Source organism: Phragmites australis, chromosome 4 (genome assembly GCF_958298935.1).
Source record: "Phragmites australis chromosome 4, lpPhrAust1.1, whole genome shotgun sequence".
In the NCBI taxonomy this organism is placed as follows: domain Eukaryota; kingdom Viridiplantae; phylum Streptophyta; class Magnoliopsida; order Poales; family Poaceae; genus Phragmites; species Phragmites australis.
Genome location: NC_084924.1, coordinates 32,358,234 through 32,378,698, shown reverse-complemented (window position 1 = coordinate 32,378,698; position 20,465 = coordinate 32,358,234). Strand labels below are relative to the sequence as shown.

Here is a 20,465-nt window from a genome sequence, read left to right as displayed (position 1 = left end):
ATTTGGCTACTTCGTGCCTGCCAATCAGAGTGACGGGCAAGAGTAGTGCATCATACTCTCGGAGGTCGTGCTTTTGGGGTGGAGCCTAAAGGCATGTGGCTCCACTCTCTTTTGTTGTATAGGTTTATGTTTCTACTGCGTAGATGTTGTTACCTCGCAGATGTGTACCTTTAACATCAGAAGCAGCTACAAAGTGGTCGGGGGGCCTCAGTGGGCACCTTATTCCTGAGCACGATGCACAGATCCTGGAAGGTCTAGACCCACGAGGCTGCAACGTGACATGGAAGCAACAAATGTTGTTGACGACCTACGCAAGTGCAAAGTTTACAAATAAGCTGACCATGACTTGATAATTTGCCCAACCCATAGTAAACTATTAGGCCAATATCGTATTGTATTGTATTAAAGTTGTTGCAATTTAGATTGTTTTATGAAGTTATCCGTAGACATAGTTTGTATTCTAAATTGTTATTTACCTATTAGTTGTACTGCCTATTTTATAATATATCGTATTGTATTAGCATTATAGAGGATATACTTTTTATTGAACCATGAAGCTTAAAATCATTGGCATGACTCATGGTGGTCTATCCGAGCATCTTCAGCAACAGTACAATAAGAACCATAGAGGAAGGATAATTTTTACGGGTCAGTAGGTACCATAATTATATGTGGTTTTTAATTGTCATGATAATTTATTATTTTCTCAATATATATTAAATATTTTTATAGTTGCTTCCGTTACGTACTTAGAATATTCATACAATTAAGAAGTTAGACTCTTAATTTCATGAGACACTCTGAGCGCACTAGGAAAACTGAGAAATGAGCCTAGTACCCGTGGAGGGGCCAGCCGCGCGTTCTATATATTAACTTTTCACGCGTTGGAAGAGCAATAATAATCTAGATTTGCAATTTTTTATTTAAAAAATATATAATTAAAAAATCGTTGCAAATGCACGCGTCCAGTGGAGCCTTCTGGGCTCTTCACAGTCAAAAACCCACTAAACCAGTAACGGGCCGTAGAACCATAAAAGCGAGCCCATACCGCGCGAAATCAAAAGGCCTAGGACGCGAAGCCCTAGCGCCTTACTATAAAAGCTGTCCGCGCCGCCCCTGGGAAACCCTTGCAGCCCCGGCGCCTCCACCACCGCACAGCACACACTCGTCCAGGCAGGCAGGAGGAGAGAGGGAGCCGATAGGCGGCGGCGGCGGCGGCGGAGATGGTTTCCCTCAAGCTGCAGAAGCGGCTCGCCGCGAGCGTTCTCAAGTGCGGCAAGGGCAAGGTCTGGCTCGACCCCAATGAGGTCAGCGAGATCTCCATGGCCAACTCCCGTGAGAACCCCACCTCCCCCTTTACCCCCCGTCTCTTCCTAGGTTAGATGTATCGTCTTCCTTAGCGCTTGTGTGTGGCGACGCCTTAAAATCTGGTCATAGGCTGCCGATCTGCGGGGGGTTACAGTTCTAAGCGTGTTCGCGAGGCAGTCCTAGGAGAGCTTTAATTGTTAGGCTAGCGCCCGTAGTATGCGTTATAACAGAATCGGGCCCGTATTTTTTGGTATCTGCTGCGTCATAGTAGAGTGGTGTAAAGCGATATGGTTATGGCGGTGTGTGCAGACGGGCTGGAATTGGTGTTGCGTCCTTCAATTATCTAGGTTGATTAGATTATTGCGAGGGCAGTTGTTCTCCAGGAAAAAGAGCAGGAAATGGTACTTCTGGAGTCACTAGTGTCCTTTAATTTCTGTTTGCGGTTGAACCGTGTTTTCTGTAAACCTTAGATATACATTATAGCTGTGGCCATATATTTCTTTTAGAAGGGTGGTGCTGATCAAGTGTTGTTACTGTTTTTGGAAGTCCTTGGTAATGGGGCAGTTTTGTTGATGAATGCTGTTGTCATCCCTATATAGTATTTTCTGTTATGGTATAGAGATCTATGTGAAATTTTGGTAGCTCGTGATAAATTTAGGAGTTTGTTGGTTACCTAGGACAGATCAAAGCTAGCATTCAAATTGTATGACAATCTGGAACTGCAATTTGGTTCAGGCTTATTTTCCTTGGTTTTGCTAGTGTAAGCTAAAGCATGTCAATGATCAATTTGTTCCACGCCATCATTTGTATATTGATTGTGATTGGTCTTATAGTAGGTGTTCATGTGAGGGTGGATTGCCTAGGCGTTGAATCCAAAATTGAAGTTTTATGTTCTACAAATGTTTTATGTGCAGCACCTAAACTGAATGATATTCCTCGAAGAGGTGGTAGTATGGTCATCTTAGACCTAACATTCAAATAGATCTTTTTTGAGATCTCTGTTTATCTATCTTGTTCTGTGTCCAAAGGTTTCCAAGACAATAGCTGGTAGTCAATGAATGCACTAATGATTGATCAGTATTGCTATGTTGTTTATATCATAGTTGTATTGATGTTGCTAGCGTGTTCATCTTTCTTACGCACTGAACACGCCAGGGGATTTCTAATGTAAGTTTTCTGTTTGTTGATTTTGCAGGTCAGAACATTCGGAAGTTGGTGAAGGATGGGTTCATCATCAAGAAGCCCCAGAAGATTCACTCTAGGTCTCGTGCACGGAGAGCCCATGAGGCCAAGCAGAAGGGGCGTCACTCCGGATATGGTATATTGGTGCACCAAAATTCACTCATACTGTGATGCAAGTCTGTGAGTTTGGATGTTTAACGTTTTTGCTCTTTCCTCAGGTAAACGTAGGGGTACTAGGGAGGCTAGGCTGCCAACCAAGGTCCTTTGGATGAGGAGGATGCGCGTACTTAGGCGTTTGCTGCGCAAGTACCGTGAGGCCAAGAAGATTGACAAGCACATGTACCATGACATGTACATGAAGGTCAAGGGTAATGCGTTCAAGAACAAGCGTGTGCTCATGGAAAGCATCCACAAGTCCAAGGCTGAGAAGGCTAGAGAGAAGACGCTTTCCGATCAATTTGAGGCTAAGCGCGCCAAGAGCAAGGCAAGCCGCCAAAGGAAGATTGCCAGGAGGGAGGAGAGGTTGGCTCAGGTGAGATATGTTTTACAGTATCAGAATTAGTTTCTTATTCTTGTAATGAACTAGCGCTTGATGATGGTGGCCTTCTTGTCACAATATTGTTGTGGCACATAGATAATACAAGGTGATATGGTGTATATTTGTGAAGTAGATTACATACTACTGTCGGGGAGTTATTTAAGTCATCATTTATGTGCAAGTTATCAAAGTGAAAATTAGAATTCTTAGTCATATAAGGAGACTTACATTTGTATGACATTATTTTTTTTGTGTGGTCTAATCTTTTATTGTTTCAAATAGGGCCCAAGGGAACCGGCTGCACCACCAGCAGCTCCTGCTCAAACTGCAGCGTAAGCATCTTTAAACTGCCCTTTTGAAAATTACAACCGTAGGTTAATGTTCAGTTAACTGATCTTTTGCAACCTACCAATGTCATAGGGCGCTGAAGAAAGCAAAGAAATGAAGACCTGACGGGTGAGCATTTTGTTGTTTGCCAAGTGAAACCAGTCAAGTGTTAGCAGAATTTTGAAGTACGGACCGTTTTGTTCAATGCTTAAGTATCCCCAACTCTGATACCTTTAATATTATGTAGTACTATTGGAAGTTTCTTTCAAAAAGGTTGGTGATATCTTTACTGTTTTCGAGTTCTGCATTTCCGTGATCGATGATAAGTGGTTCGATGTCGTTTGACTGCCTCTATTGTGAAAATCTCGATTCGTTATGACAACCGGCCGGGCCCATGCTTTGGAATTGTTTTCGGCTGGCATGAGCCATCTGTGTATATGTTTAACAATGCTTATCGTAGTTTGCTTTGGAAACTGCTTTGGAACAGTTTTTGGGGATTATTCTTGACCATCTTTGGGTCAATCTCATACAATCAGTCAATCTCATACAATCACAAGATACTGGAGTAGTAACTGTCACAAGATACGGGAGTACGTCAACGTAACTACGCATTACACTAGCAACTAGCAAGGTCAGCGAGAATTCCCGGTAAACAGGGTCTCCTCGTACTACCAAAATGTTGTCGGTGTACTAAGAGCAGAACCAATCAGGAAATAACTGGTTGTGGTTCATACTACCAGAGCTAATCTGGACTCCCAATTTGTATTAAGGTTTGTACTGAAGCTGCCACAGCGAAAAGAGCAAAGCTTGGATCTCACCGCTCTATTTGGAGTTAGGGAGACAAGGTGCAATTTACGCTTCTATTTATATATCAAGAATCTAAACACAATACATCTAAAAAAAATATAAACCCAATAGTTAATTGATGAAAAAGAAAGAGTCTGAACCCAAGAAAGTTAAACTAAAGTATTGTATTTTCCTAGAAGAAATGTCTTCCGTCCCCTGCAGATTGGATACTTGGATTTGCACGATTCATGGTTTAGTAGCGTTTCCACTATCTAAAAAATGATTTATTAGCATTTGCATACGACTGCCATTGCATTTGCATTAAGAGTAAAACTGAGTTTAACATGCGCTGATAATGCTCATCCCGTCCTATCAAGCCGGATGTGATAATACAAATATGGATTATTCCTTGCACCGGCTTGGGACAGATATAGCTCGGTTTCAAAAGCGGTCATGAATAAACTAACGGGGAGCATACCGCATACGTAAAAACGAACATATAACTTTACCAATAAAAATGTCAATTATATATTGCCCTAGAGAATTATTTACCATAATCAACAGCATAAAAACAACTACATGTCGCATACTTTATAAATTAATTAATAAATGACCGTCAAATCATAAGGCATAGTAGGCGATATTGACCTTTTTTTATTTTATCACATATTCATCTTGCTAATTTATCTGATATTGGATAGAATTATACAACAGATATTGTGAATCCTATATCCTAAGTCATATCCATAAATATTTCTTGAATAAAAAACTAGATATATCAGATAAAAAAAGGTGCTGTCTATCAGGCGCCTAAGTATTTCTCGAGTACCCAGGGTACGATTTTTCTTTTGTAATCCCAATGCCTCCCTCCCCCCGCCATTCCCAACACGTCGCTGCCCCGCCACTCGCTCGATAAGACCAAGCCCAAGCCCTTGCCCTCGCCCCCATCGTTGCATTCTTCCTTGACTTCGACGAGCTCCAACGTACTCTCACCCCTGCTGTAAGGACATGTAATGTCCTAAGAGGGGGATTTTGGTTTCTAAAAACTATTCAGCTTAATTTCACAAGATAAACCTAAATCAAATTCTATCTGAATATGTTTTAGATTTATCTTCATAAAGCTTTAAGTTTACTTAAAATAAACTTATCTACACAAGTGATGCTCTCAATATCAAGATCACTTCTCTAAACAATATGTACTTATATCTTCGTGAAGCTCTTCTTTGACTTTGATGTCAATCCCTTTGAGGTGTTTCGAGCCCTAAGTTCATCACATAGCATCCCTGATACTAAACTTTACGTACTAGAAAACTATGTTAGTTGTAGCGAACATGATTCTTTTAGGGCATGTATATGATTTTGGTGATTAATAACAACATAGTCAATGGAACTATCATGTTTATCAAGTATATGCTTTAGTAGATCTCACAGATGCAATACATGAAGAAACCACCAAAGCGGAACTTAAGAAAGATTGAATTGGACGAGTTTTGAAAAGATTGTTAACGTCGGATGGTACGGTGCTCAGGAAATTGTACACGTCGAAGTGTTTTGAATCAGAATAGGCATTTTAGCAAAATACACCGGATGGTCCGGTGTTGTGGTGATGAACACGCCAAACATTTTTCAAGAGTGGTGTCTCTCAGTGGCAGAAGGAGTTTGAACACCGGAGGATCTGGTGATGAAAAGGCGTGTACACCGGAGGCTTCAGCGAAGCATTTTCCCAAAGTTTTTGGCTCAGTGGAGAAAGGAATTCTACATGCCGAATGATCCAGTGATCAGAAGATCTACACGTCAGACAATGCTCAATGAGAAGTGGCTCGGTCGGCTTAAGTCTAAACGCCGGATAGTCCGGTGATGAAGTTCAAAGTTACACCAGAATATCCGGTGTTCACAATGATTTTGAGTATGGTTCCAACGTCTAGTTTTTGCTGCTGTATATGTCGAATGGTCCGGTGTTTGTACTATTATTGACGTCGGCGGGTCATCCGGTGTTTACAATCTTTTTTGACCATTGGAGCAACGGCTAGTTTGCGGTTTTGAGGCTATAAATACCCCCTCCCACTCAACCATTTGAGTGTGCTGGAGTTTAGAGGAGCTCATATACACTTGAGAAGATATCCAAGCCACTAAAGTGCTAAAAATGATTATCTAAGGCAATTAAGCACAATATTAGGGAGTGATTAGTGCTAATAGGCTTAGAGATGGTTGTCTCTAGGTGTTGCTGCCTAGAGAGCGGATCAAGTAGTGATCCTAGCTTGTACCAAGTGGTATGCTAGTACCTTTGAGTCATGGTGACTTGCTGGTACCGTAAGCCTTAATGGCTCATACTTATTGACTATCCGACTTGATGTGGAGCAGTGGCAAGACTCTTGCACGGGGACGCAGAGATAATTACCTTGGTGGCTCAAGCTCCGAAATGAAGATGGTGGCAAGTGATCGGAAGAGAGGCTTGTTGTGATGTCTTCACAAATCATAATCCTTTGGATATGGAAGACATATGGATCATAATTCATGAAACCTCATAACATAGACTAAACTCCCGCTAAATTTGTGTATACATATAGTGGAAGGCAAAGTATGTGCACAATTTTATCATTTAATTCAAGGGAGAGAATGTAAACTATATTATGAAGGGTAGCTAGATAAATGGTACAAGATGGAAGGATAAACCATTAACCACTTATAAAGAGGAAAACATAGCTTACCTTTGGGGATATCATCACTCCAATCATGAGACAAAATAAGGATAGACTTGCAAACAAGTTAGCCTCAAAATCACAAAATATAAGATAGGCTCCCCTAAATTTATGCATACACTTGTGAGAGACATACACATTGTCATAAATGACAATTGAGAAATACCCAATATTTTGGACTTGTGGCATACAAAAGATATGAATTAACACATTTTATGTCAAAATCTAACATACAACTAATTAAACATGTAGATTACTCAAGAATGAGAATTAAAACATAACAACCTAAACCATAAGAGTGAAACAACTAGGCATCACATGAAAATAAATAAATACAAATTGTAAAGGCATATAACAAATAATTAAACATGCTCATGAAATCCTAAACATATATAGGGATGGGATGAAACATATGCATGAATTTGAACCTAGGTACCCTATATCACCTTCATATGCATGAATTCTAGTAAGGATACTCTAACGCAATAAAGGTTTACACCCTATGTTCTAATCCTACAAACTGAACATGGCAATTTTAGGAAAGGTAAATAATGAAAGTAATCAATGCAATAAATAAGCGTGAAGCGTAAATGAGTTATAGAGCGCAAACTTGGCACGATGACATTTTTTCGTAGTATCAGTGAGTTGCCTCTCACCACTAGTCTACTTTGGAGCTCTTCCAAGGGCCAAGCTCATTGGTCAGATAACTCTACGGCTCTAACCATTAGAGCTCCCCATGCACTGATGGGTCTCTTACTACGCGTAACCAGATTCTCACTGTCATCTTCACTAAGGTAGTGCTTCACCGCTCTGGCATGGGTCACTCCTCCCACTCACAACGCTTGCGGTCGCTCAACAAACTTGATTGGAGGGTCTCGCAATACTTGTCACTGTCAAGCCATCTAAGTGTAAGCAAACACTATGAGTAATAAGTGTGGATCATCACTCACTTGATCTACTTATAGGCTAATCACCTAGCTAGATGCAAACTAAGCCTAAACTAGCACTAATAAAGTCCTTGATCTTAAGCTAATTGTCTTGATCTTCAACTTAAAGGTGACTATGAAACTCTCCAAGATGAGTGTGTCTTCCCTAGAACTTTAGTAGTCTCAAATGGCTGCCGGGGGGGGGGGGGGTGTTGGCATTGGAGCTCAGTTCGAAAAACTCCAATCACCATATGATATGGTGGCTAGCACCATATGATATGGTGGCCTCCTTCCAATAATTAGCAATTCGGCCATTTGGGCCTGTCAATACCTCACTATATGATACAATGTCCCACCACATCGTACGGTGACTCCATCATATGATACAATGGCCTTCAGTCTTCAAGTCACAAACTCTGTGTCATATAGTACGGTGACCTCGTACTACCACCATATGATATGGTGACCTCCCCACTATATAATATGGTGACTTAATCTCATCGGGCACCAATTTGACAAACTTTATGTCTCGCGGTGCGGTGTCCACCATATAATATGGTGACTCACCGTATGATATGGTGACCCTGAAAAACTTTTGATGTTTTCTGTTTTGACTCATCGTATGTCACAGTACCTCACTGTATGATACAATGACTTATTTTTCAGAGGGAACTTGTCCAATTCAAACTTTCTCAAGACCCGGTCTTTGTGGCTACTCTTTTTTTTGTCTTGGATGTTCATTTTAGTCTATTAAAGCTAGCTAAATCTAGTGTGCATCACCTACTATGTAACTAACCTAAAGACATTGTATCAAGCTACTAAACACAAATTCCTCTTTATAGTACGGTCAAAGAAAACAAATCTATCTACACATGATGCTCTTAAGGTTGTATGCTAAGATAAAGTGGCTTATATATATATATATATTTTTGTCTAAAATTGAAATAAAATAGCTCACTCAAATACTCTTAGCTCCAGCTCTATAAATTTGCAGAGCTATGGATACCTAGCTTTAAAAAAATTTAGAGCCAAAGCTCTAACAAACAGGGATTATATACATATGCTTTTCACCTTTCTCAGTCTTGGAGCAACCGAAAGAGATGTTTACTGTTTGATGTCGAGCAGTGCATCTTCAAGTATTCTTCAGGTAAGTGAATCACTCCATTTATTTACTTGGTTCAGGTGAAAGATGAATCCATTCCCCAAAAAACAACTTCCATCCATATTTTAATTAGGCCCAGTTTGTCATTTGGAGAATGGAGCAAACAGCAAATCAAAGAGCAGAATTTATGTAAACTAGGATTGAATTGTACAATATTGCTGGTAGTTTAGGTAGGCTCTTTGTTTACTTAATACTTCCTTCAGTCATAAAAGTGTATCGTTTTTTTTTGCATGCAATTAATATATTTAAATTTTGATCATCAATATTTCTTTGAATATTTTAATCTCTTTTGAAAATGGTATAACTAGTTTTGTTTTGAAAAGTAGTTTTATAATATTATAACTTTGCTATATTTTCTTTATATTTTATATGACTAATTAGTGTTCAAAGTAGCACGTTGGAGGAAATACTAGTGAGCACGCAACGTTCATGGGCGCAATCATATATTAAACTACCTCTTGCCAGATATAGATCAAAGAGAGCTGACCAGTTAGGAACTTAGACTATCTTTAACTATATTCTCTTCATTTTGTTCTCTTCCCGATTCCCTTCTCTATTTTCATTCCCTTTATTTTCTCTCATCTCCAACAACTTCCTTTTGAGAGGAATCGCGAAGGGAAAGGAGAGAGAATCCTATCCTAAAGGGAATAACTTTAGAAATCCCGTCATGAAGATAAACGATTGAAAAAAAAAAACAAAAATCCCTTCACGATAGAATTTTCGCTCTCGAAAAGAATCCGTTGAGCTCAGCCTTATGATACTCCTGCTTAAAGAAGCAAATGGGATAGTGTACGCCTCACCACTACACGTCTACACGCCCATAAATAGCTCACTGTTTGCACACTGTTGCGTGGACCTCCGGCTTGCCAGTTTGGGCCAGTACAGAAAGATGGACGCGGCCGGTGGCACTGCCCCAGCGCGCAGTCTCCAGCCGAGCCTCGTCGGCTCTCGCGGACGTCAGTGTGGTCCTCATCCTGCTCTACCTCGCGCGGCAGTGCAGGAAGCACGAAACCAGCGGCAGCTCCACCGGCGCCACCGCTACCTCCTCCTCGTCCGCTCCGCTGCTGTCGTGCCCCCCCTCGAGCCACGGCGGCGTGCATCGGAGCGGGGGAGGCGGCGGCGCCACCGTCGCTGCTCCCGGTGTTCATGCGCGTGGCTGCGGCGGCCGTTTGCCGCGGTGCGGAGAAGGCGGAGTGCGCGGTGTGCCTCGCGCGAGGCAGCGCGGCTCGTGCCCGTGTGCAGGCACGTGTTCCACGCGGAGTGCGTCGAGGCGTGGTTCCGGGTGAACTCGTCGTGCCCGTTCTGCCGCGCCGCCGTGGCGAGCGCAGGAAAAGGCGCCGGAGGGGCTCCCCGATGCAGCGTTTGCTCATTTCTGTGTAGCAAACTGGCAATGATTCGTTGCCGACGTCCGCGGCAATATCACTAACCTCGAAATGGAAATCTTCGATTACACCTGCAACAGACTACTCGTGTGGCAGTTGCATTTCAATAAAATCGTGTGGTGATTGGCTGGACCTTTTTATCACGCGGAAATGAAGGGGAGAAAAAATCGTGGCGAGAGCATGACCGATGCACACTACTGGGAGGGCTCACCGCTCACGTGCTAAACCCGTTGTTGTCGCCTCAGATAGTACGTATAGAAAACTAGAAATGTAGAATCCAAGACCCCTGGTCTAAATGACCAATAAGCATACCTGCTAGGCTGCTAACCAGACCTCAATGACGCTGCGCAAATTAGCAGCGCCATCAACAGCGTCATTCATAACGACGACGATTACAGAGAACTAAAGACCAATAGAGCAGCAAATGAACCACCAACACGGGCAACACCAGCACTCGTGCAGACGGAACAAGATGTCAAAGGGTGAAAGTGGAGAGTGGAAATTGCGGAGAATAAGTTGTATTTATCAGCTCTTCCGCAGTGCTTGCCCACATTGAGTAGAAATTGCGGCCAACTGCTTGTTACTGTATTTCTGCGAGAGCTTTATGACCATAGCGAAGTACAGGCTGACGACCAAAGAGAAAATCACAAAACCATTTAATGTACATAACTAAGATGTTCCAACAAATCTAGTTACGGACACACCAGGTTCAGTGCAAGACAGACGTGGCACATAAACACATTTTATTTAGCCACCATCCGCGGCACCTTACCCCCTCTGTCCTTACCTCTGATAACGTTCAGGTTTTTCCCACAAGTATAAACACATGATAACAGTTTAACAAGCTGAGCACCAAGAAGCCAACAATTTAGTGTGCCTCATCTATTGCAAGCGGCACGGTTTTCACCTGCATTTAGGGAAAGCAAAAGCCAATCAATACTCTTGTCTTACATGTTGAAATATTGTTGAATTTAATGTTTTTCTTGGGCTTTTCTTGGCTGGGCTTGTGACCCATTTGGTTTGTCAGACCCAAGACCATGCGGTGAAGCACATATATGCGTTAGGTCTGCTAGGGTAGAGATAGGAGTGAGCATACGTGTGCTTGGGAGAGATGGGGCTGGCGACAGCCTGTGTGGCAGTGGCAGCGCTTCCACCTCTGATTCCCACGGGTCGTGGAGCTAGAGCACGTGCTAGTCGCATATAGCTGAGGCCAGCTCCTCATGGGAGAGCGCAGAGCAAAACTTCTTTCCCTCCATTTGCTAAATTTTTCTCCTGTTTGATTTTGGTCATCACCTTTGAACTGGAGTTGTGCTCGACTTTGGTGATTCGGTGATTGAAAGAATCGGGTAGAGATGCCCTATGTTGGTGCAAATCGGAGCTGTGTGTGCCAAGGCTCGCCCGCACGAGCCGAAGCGGTGCGGTGAGGCTTTGTATTTCCGTCTTCCTCACCGGTGGCAACGGTGGCAAATAGGATTTCTGGACAGCGGCATGAATATCGTGCCTAGCCTGAATCACTGATTCATTCTAATGCAAAGCACTGTGAGTCCCTCTACTTAGTTTGGACAGTGGCTTGATTTTTATTGTTCTGTGATGATAAATCACACTGAAACTGTGGTTGTATTCTTAGTATATTAGTTTCAGACCTGTGGTGTGCTCTAGTTTGATTATTCTTGGTTCATTCATGGGACTACGTGCTGCTGTTGAGTCAGATTGATTAGTTGCGATCTATGAAATTCATGATCTCATTGTTCAGTTCTGTATCAATGAATAAGTTGAGTGCTGATCTGTTGTGGTTCTGAAAGTTGCTATGGTCTGTTTTATCCTCTGACCTTATGTTCTTTGGAGTAGAACAGCAGCACTGTCCGTCTTAATCTTTCTTCTAGAGTTATAATACAGGTTATGAAACTAGTTTGAGGTTTAGAATCAACCCAATTTATGATGTGTAGATTGCAATAGTGAGGGGGCAGGATTTTGTCCTGGGGCCAATTGTTGCAAATAATCTGAGAACACTTATAATATGTTTTCCTGCTGTTTAGTGTTGGTAGTGCACATGTGTCTGTAATTATCTTCTGTAACCTGCTGATAATTATTTGTGAGAACATGTGTATTGGAGACATCTTGTTTAGCTCTTGTTCTTTTTGTTTTGATGGGATATTGGAATCCATGTTCATATTTTCGCAATATATACAACATTACATGGAAGTATGCTTTTAGGTAGATTTAATCTTGGCTGATGGTAACATATATTCAATTCTAACATGATGCAACACACTTTCATCTTATATATTCTGTGAGCAAACAGGGTCTGGAAAAGTGTGCATACCAGCTCACGGAACTTCAGTATGTAGAACATTTCAAGGTAGCGCCTCGTCTCCCGCCTCTCAAGCTTCGAAACATACTTCCAGAAACCATAGACCCCAGCCAATGTCATCAACCTCTCAGAGTAAATCTTCCATGTATACCTATACACCGCAAAGAAAACAAGTATCACACAAGAGACCATGCAAAACAGAAGGTATGCACCATGCTAACTAAAACAGGATTGACAGCACTGACTTGTCGTATATGCGTTGTAGGCCTGCTTCAGATATTTTAATCCAGTGGCTGGGGTCTTGCCTGCATCGTTCGAAGAAATCAGCCAGCAGATTAGCAGCCTGCTCAGGATGATATGGATCAATGTGGAAACCCGAGACACCATGCTCTATAATCTCAGCTGGTCCTCCATGGAGTGTTGCAAAAGTAGGGAGTCCACAGTTCATGGCCTCCACAACAGTGAGGCCGAATGCTTCATAAAAGGCTGGCTGCAGTTAATATGACAAGTTCTAAGTCAGTATAAGCCACTGGGACAATCCACATGTCAATCTATAGAACAACTAGGTTTACAGAGAGCCTACCTGTACAAAGGCACCATGAGTATCAGCTATGTAGCGATAGAGCTCGCCGTTACAAGCCCTGTTTGTTTGAGCCGAGATCCAACGGAACTGCCCGAACAAGTTATAGATCTTAATAAGTTCATGCATCTTCTCTATCTCTGCAATTTCTTCTCTGTCCTTGGATTTTTTTACATCATTGTACCCAGCAACAACAACAAGGTTTACCAACTCTCTTAGCTTTGTGCTTTTAGCATAAGCTTCAACCAGTCCCGTTATATTCTTAACCCGGTCAAGTCTTGCCATGGAGAAGAGGATGGGTTTTGATCGGTCATCCAGATGTCCACTGCAAAGAAGAACAATTATCATCGTCAGAAACAATCAAAGAGTCACATGTCACCACCATCAACAATCCCACTAAATACAAATTGTATCAAATGTGTATCGAATAATCCACTGTTCCTGGTAAATAATATCTTAAAAGACAAAAAATAAAAACCATATCATCTGCAGAGACTTTCAGAGTTCAAATTATAAGAGAATATTGTAAAAGACATCCAACTTAGCTCCTATAGCGCCTCAAAAAAAAAAGAACAAGATAACAGAAAGTACTCACATGTGTTCATCATTTTGCTCTGGATCATAAATTAAATTTTCGATTGAACCATGAAGGGAAGTGAGCCGCTTGGCCTTTACGGTGTGTGGAAAATATATGGACATGTCTGCTCCAGGAGAGACTATATTGAACTTTGGATCAAAAACATCAATCCCATGGACAACACGGTACAGACCAGGAAGAGTAAAAGCGGTATGGCTCTCGTACTGTCCAACAGTGTTTTTGCTGAGAAAGAGGAAAAGATAATAATAAGTATGAGCATAGTCTAAGAAATGAAGCATAGCGACTTAGCTAGTATCCATATGCGATCAGAACCCATGCAAGATTAATTCAATAATTCATGAGAAGCATGGATTGCACATTACCCTGCTAACAACCAATACAATATCTTAACAGCAGCATAATAATTGCATGCGTGCCTAAATAGTTATGATTCAATATGCTTCTATGTGTGAGCAAATCAAATGGCTAGTGTTGAAGTCACTAAAGAAACTGCAACGAGCAACAAGGCAGAAGTGAAGAAAACCTTCCAGCAATTTCTTGGTATGTGCTGGTGATAATAAAATCAGCATTGTTCATAGAGATTATATCAGCAGTGAACTGACAAGAGAAATGATACTTCTCGTCAAACTTCTTCCAGTATATGTCTGAATCGGGATATTTAGTCTTTTCCAGAGCATGAGCAATATTGCACTGCAAGAGATATGCTGATATAATTAGTACAGAAACAAGTGCAAGACCTCAAGTATAATTAACATCGCATACCTGGGTAATTCCCATCTTGTAAGATAGCAATGATGCCACAAGATTTCCATCACTGTAGTTTCCAATTATGAAGTCTGGAGTGCCCTGTAATTCTGCAGCAATTTCACCAGCAGCATCCTGTATAAAATAAAAGCATTACTGTCTTTTATCAAATGGAAAACAAAAAAAAATGTATTAAAGTAGCAAATGTCACATAAGAGTAAATAAAAATTGGTACGCAGAGAAACTATGCGTATAAGAAATTATTGTTTGTCAAGAGGGAACTGGTCCTCAATGTTTTTTTTATTCTTTTATGTAAGTTCCACTGGAAACAATTTGGATTTAGCCCTTCTAACTCTCAGGCCCTTTTCTCAATATGTACCAAAAATAACGTCCTAACTAATAATTCACAATTTATGCCATGCAAATCACAAGGTACTTTCCTCAGGACCTTTTTCATTACAAGAAGACAGTTCAGGGCTCATGGTTTATTTACAAGGTAAGAAACATGACGAACGAATGATATTCACCTCAGCAAATTTCTCCAAGAATGGCCACACATCAAATCTTGATATCCATTTCTTGAGTATCCCATTTTCATTTCTGAAGGGAACTCGTAATATGTAAGTATGCTCTGTTCCACTTATCCTCTCAAGCCGCTGATTGCATGATGTCCCTTTTGCATCTGGTATCAGCCGAGTAACCTTACCACATAAGAAAAACAAATGATAGATGATAAAAAATGTTTCTTTTTCCTGTGAAAGAGTCAAAGCTGTACCAGTATACAAGAGCACATGAAAATAGAATCGCTCAGCAGAACAAAGCAACTCAGCATGTTCAGACAGAACATACCTTCATAAAAAGTGTCAAAATTGAAAGATTTAAAATAAAAATGCACTTACAATGAGAATTTTAGGGGTAACATCAAGACCTTGTTTCTTTAACCGAAGAACCATCTCATTCTCTAACGCACGAACTTGGTCCAGTATATAGACAACCTGGACAGCAGCATAGTACACTCGTGATATGAGATATAGCGAAGGGTGGCGAAAAGACTGATCTGTTAAACACCACAGTACATGTCCTGAATTTACCTGTCCTCCTGTGTCTGGCAAACCTAACACATTAGCTTGACCAAAGTATCCATGAGGGGATACTACAACAACATCAAAGATCATGGGGATTCTCCCCAAGAATGTCTCCAGTGTAGATGGATCAGGCGCTTGAAGAACATCCAGAAGGAGATGAATCATTTCCAAAACATGTTCAGCTGTATCACCCCAACCTTTCTCCAAGCCCCATGCTTGAAATCTGAATGTTAAAAAAAAACATATCCATGTGTTAAAGTTAACCATTCTTCTATGTGATTTCTATTAGAAAAGTTGATTTTTAATATATATATATATATATATATATATATATATATATATATATATATATGTGGGTACGCGCACTGACTGTGTGCTGCGCACATGCACCTGTTGTCAACCAACAGCACCCGATGAACCAACTCCCACCACCCATGCGCGGTCAAAGGCTGGTCAAAGGAATCTCAGCATCCTACAACCCCATGGTGTGTTCCCTCGTGAGCAGCGATTGCAACAAGTTGCAACTACGTGCATAGAGAGGTTACAACTATAAGCATAGAGTGATCGCAACTACAGGCATAGAGCAGTTACAACTATATGCATAACGAGATTGCAACTTACCTGTTCAGACTGACTGATTGTAATTAATAGCGACCATGCTGCAATCGGTAATGTTGTAACTATATTATTCAGCATGTTGTAATTAGGTTGTTTACTATATTGTAACTAGAGTGTCTAGCATGTTGTAATTAATACTGACTCGACAATGCATTGTTGTGACTAGAGTGTCTACCATGTTGTAACTATGTTGTCGTAACTAAAGTATTTACCATATTGTAACTATGTTATCGTAACTAGAGTGTCTACCATGTTATAACTATGTTGTTCAGCATGTTGTAATTCGGTTATTTCTGAATTACAATTAACAACACAAGTTGTAACTCCAATATAGCACAAAGCGCAACTATGTGACTTACATATATGTAACTCTGTTACGATCCTAAAACTTCATTAAAATATAACATTTATAGATCTCATTTTGTTAAGCATATTTTTTTTCAACAATATGCTTCAAACGAATTAAAAAATCAAATATGTGGTTCTAGATATATTGTATTTTAACGATTAAAATCAACAAAAGATTCCCTGCATGCATGCATGCTTTCACACAGGCCGATCTAGGGTTGCAATTATATACTTGTAGACGCGAGGTTGTAACTAGTCTACCTAACGAGTTGTAACTCATATTTTTCAGATTGTAATTAGGGATGTGAGCAGTATGAATAGTAATTGTGCGTCTGTGCAGAATAGACTCGTTGTATGTGTGTGTATCAGAGATATTATAAACCAGTGAAATCAAGATACACATGCAAAGCATGGTCAATGGCATGTCAACATGACCAACATGCAATGCTTACACAAGGGCAGCTAAATGCCTGTTAAAAAGAATTGATTATGCAAATATAATATGAACTTATAGTTATTGAAAGCAGTCTTCATTCAAAAGGTCATTTCTAGATGGGCTTCGAGAAACTTAAAATTTATTCCAAATTGAGAAAAAAATATTGTCATATATGTTGTTCAACATGTTGTAACTCGATTGTTTCTGAATTATAACTAACAACCCAAGTTGTAACTGCAATATAGCACAAAGCACAACTAGATGACTTACGTAAACGTAACTCCATTATGATCCTAAAACTTTATCAAAATATAGTCTTCATGAATCTCATTTTGTTAAGTATATTTTTTCCAACAATATACTTCAAACAGATCAAAAATCGAATTTATGGTTCTAAAGATATTGCATTTTAACGATTAAAATCAACAAAAGATTCCCTGCATGCATGCTTTCTCACAGTGCACAGGTTGATTTAGGGTTATAATTATGTACTTCTGAACACGCGGTTGTAATTAATCTACCTAACGAGCTGTAGCTTATATTTTTCAGATAGTAACTAGGGATATGAGCAGTATGAATATATATATATATATATATATATATATATATATATATATACACACCCGTCAATGGCATGTCAACATGACCAGAATGCAATGCTTAGTTGCTTACACAAGGGGCAGCTAAATGCCTGTTAAAAAGAATTGATTATGCAAATATAATATGAACTTAATAGTTATTGAAAGCAGTCTTCATTCAAAAGGTCATTTCTAGATGGGCTTCGAGAAACTTAAAACTTATTCCAAATTGAGAAAAAATGCAGGGTTTCTTCAGAAACTCAAACCCTGTAGGTAGACACTATCAAAAAAATGTCAAAACCTTTCATTGCTACAGAAAAGTAGCATTAAGTTCAATATGATAGGCCAAACTTACTGATAAGCAAATTGTGAGTATGGTGTGTTGGCTGGGAGCTTTGACAAGTACTCCTCAGCTTTGGTCAGTACAGACTGAAACCTCCCTAAGCTCTGTATCCTATCGTTTAGCATCATCACCTATAATCACACATGTATAGCTATCAATATCAATACCATACATAACATTGGACCAAACTTTGTCCCAAATTTTCCATAGCTGTAGCAAAACTCACATGCCCCTTGTGCCGGTGGCCACGGAGGAAATCCAGCAGGGGCGCCAGGCAATCCCTATTGCGGAACATGATCGAAGACAAGTGCCGATTGAGAAACTGCACACCATTTCCGATAGATGATGACTGATTCCGGCGCGGGACAGAGACATTGAATGGCTCAAAGTCAAGCTCAAGAACGTATGGATCGTTGTGCCTGCCATTTTTAATACAGTTTCAAGTTATGATGACAAAAATATTAAAAACAGGGCCACTTAAGAAGCTTTTATGACTAAGTGTAACCAAATATACTAGTAAGTCTAGACAGGAAAATGGAGCAGAAAATATGCCCAGTATATCAGGCAGATCTCCTAGCCAAAGCTCTGGGCTCTAGCACACAGCAACCCTGAAAGGTACCACTAACTTGTACCAATCTATTGCATACATCAATCTGGAGAACAACATAGTTGGAAAGTTGTTAATAGATTATTTCGTCCTCAAACCTGTACTGAGTTAATAAAAGGGCATACAAATTTGCCATGTTTACAACTCAATTGGAGCGTCAACATGACTGCGCACCAACAAGCGCCGCTGCACAAAGCTAATTAGCCGATCAACGACTCCGTAAACAGTTTTACTGCTCCAATCCAAGTCAATTCTGTGATATCCCCCCCCCCCCTCCGAAACCACGATTAACTGCCCTAGCCCCACATCCTCCCCCAAATTTCACGGGTAGCGGGGAACAAATAGAGCAACAACTAGTGACCCATTAGAGCATGTATATCTATTGGTGCTAAGGAGAAACTAAGGGAGGGAGAAATGAGTTATCATCGGTGCTAAGGGATATAAGTATAGGTGTTAAAGTTAGAATGCATGCCATCAATGCTAAGATTAGCTACTAGTGCTAAATTTCATTTTAGTAATAAAATTAAATATTTTAAATCACTTTAGTACCTATGAACAGGTACTTAAAAGATACAACACAAGTACTTAAAAGATACAACACAAGTAATTAAGGAATGGAGTGAAATTAGCTAACTACCTTTAACGTTTAATAAAGATGGTAATGGATTTACATGCTCTTACACGCGAAAACCCCAAGCCGCCGAACCGCTAAAGCTAAACCCCTCACTGGATGAAACCCTAAATTAAACCAACCACCACAAATTCCCGCGAAAGCAAGGCAGGGGACAGGGACAGGGGGCAAGCAGCACATACTGGCCGTCGACGAGCTCCTCCTTGAAGTGGAGGTACTCCGACACGGTGAGCTGCTCAACGATGAGCTCGTGCACGTTGACGCGGACGTACTCCCACACCCCCGGCCGCGGCCGCACCGCGATCGCCACGAACGGCGGCAGCACGATCGCCTCCTGCGGAGCGAAAATTCACGCGCGCAACACGAAGTAGCTCAGCACAACCTCCAGAAACAACAACATAAATCATCGCCATGGAAAGCGCACCTGCGCGGAGCGGAGGGCGTCGACGAAGGGGCCCTCGACGAGTGCACGGCCGCCGGAGCCCTGGACCTCGTCGAGTGCGTCGAGGATGTGGTGCGGCTGCAGGATGCCCTTCCCCTTATTCACGTACCTGCCGCCACAGCAGAACCAACAAAAAAAAAAATCAGAGGCCGGTGAGGCGGCGTGAGAGAGGAAATGTTCGGGTCGGGCGGGCGCGGCGGTTCTTACTTAGAGAAGAGGGCGACGAGCTCGTTGCGGTTCGCGTGGAGGGTGTCCTCGACGCGATCGCGGATGCTCGGGGAGCGGTCCAGCTTCGGGGCGGTCATGGCCCGCAGCGTGTGCAACTGTGGTGTGGTAATGGCGCTGGTGAGGGAGGCGAGAGCAGGATATGCCCAATTTTATAAGATGCACGCGGTGGAACCGCATGGTGCGGCGTTCTGTTGAGTGTGGACGCGTAGCAGGAGGGGCCCAAACGACGGGCTAGGCCACGTACAACAACACTCATACGTGCCATGGCGCTGGCGGGAAGTTGTTAATTTTCGGCGCCAACGTGGAGCAAGCCTAGGGGAATGAAGGCGCCAACGTGGAGCAAGCCTAGGGGAATGAATTGTCGTGGGAATGCGGATTCCTACGTCCAACAGAAACCACAGTTTGTATATGTATATTAACAGTTTGAGGAGAGAGATTATTAGGCTGATTAGCTACTGTTGGAACAAGAGATCTTCTCATGCTAACAAGTACGATAAAAGTTCCTTCTAAAAAGAAGATTCAAATTTGGAAACAAAGTTCGAGAGAAAGAAGCACCAACGATATATTGATAGTAGAAAAAATTAATCTAAGGGTATCACTATTTAT

General features: G+C 41.4%; 2 protein-coding genes across 2 annotated transcripts; one reads left to right on the top strand and one right to left on the bottom strand.

The window, feature by feature from the left end:
* The first annotated feature begins 1,115 nt into the window (after positions 1-1,115).
* Positions 1,116-3,644, top strand: LOC133916139 (large ribosomal subunit protein eL19x-like). Its single transcript, XM_062359663.1, has 5 exons — positions 1,116-1,335; positions 2,504-2,626; positions 2,709-3,022; positions 3,311-3,360; positions 3,449-3,644. Exons 1-5 carry the CDS (start codon positions 1,224-1,226, stop codon positions 3,471-3,473), a joined length of 624 nt encoding a protein of 207 aa, XP_062215647.1. The 5' UTR covers positions 1,116-1,223; the 3' UTR covers positions 3,474-3,644.
* Positions 3,645-10,812: 7,168 nt separating this feature from the next.
* Positions 10,813-19,968, bottom strand: LOC133916137 (sucrose synthase 4-like). The gene is made up of 15 exons (XM_062359662.1): positions 19,839-19,968; positions 19,614-19,740; positions 19,372-19,523; positions 18,178-18,370; positions 17,964-18,082; positions 15,635-15,851; positions 15,443-15,538; positions 15,071-15,244; positions 14,562-14,678; positions 14,323-14,489; positions 13,797-14,021; positions 13,205-13,526; positions 12,867-13,111; positions 12,634-12,772; positions 10,813-11,217 (listed from the first exon to the last, which is right to left on the bottom strand). The coding sequence occupies exons 1-15, from the start codon at positions 19,934-19,936 to the stop codon at positions 11,179-11,181; spliced, it is 2,430 nt and encodes an 809-aa protein (XP_062215646.1). The 5' UTR covers positions 19,937-19,968; the 3' UTR covers positions 10,813-11,178.
* Between the last annotated feature and the right edge of the window lie 497 nt (positions 19,969-20,465).

What these genes read in the sequence shown, in the direction of transcription:
- LOC133916139 (XM_062359663.1), top strand. Translation starts at nt 1,224, where the DNA reads ATGGTTTCCCTCAAGCTGCAGAAGCGGCTCGCCGCGAGCGTTCTCAAG. An exon ending in GATCTCCATGGCCAACTCCC is followed by an intron (nt 1,336 to 2,503) that starts GTGAGAACCCCA and finishes TTGATTTTGCAG; the next exon opens with GTCAGAACATTCGGAAGTTG. An exon ending in GCTCCTGCTCAAACTGCAGC is followed by an intron (nt 3,361 to 3,448) that starts GTAAGCATCTTT and finishes CCAATGTCATAG; the next exon opens with GGCGCTGAAGAAAGCAAAGA.
- LOC133916137 (XM_062359662.1), bottom strand. Translation starts at nt 19,936, where the DNA reads ATGACCGCCCCGAAGCTGGACCGCTCCCCGAGCATCCGCGATCGCGTC. An exon ending in GAGGAGCTCGTCGACGGCCA is followed by an intron (nt 18,371 to 19,371) that starts GTATGTGCTGCT and finishes TAAAAATGGCAG; the next exon opens with GCACAACGATCCATACGTTC. An exon ending in TACTCACAATTTGCTTATCA is followed by an intron (nt 15,852 to 17,963) that starts GTAAGTTTGGCC and finishes TTTAACATTCAG; the next exon opens with ATTTCAAGCATGGGGCTTGG.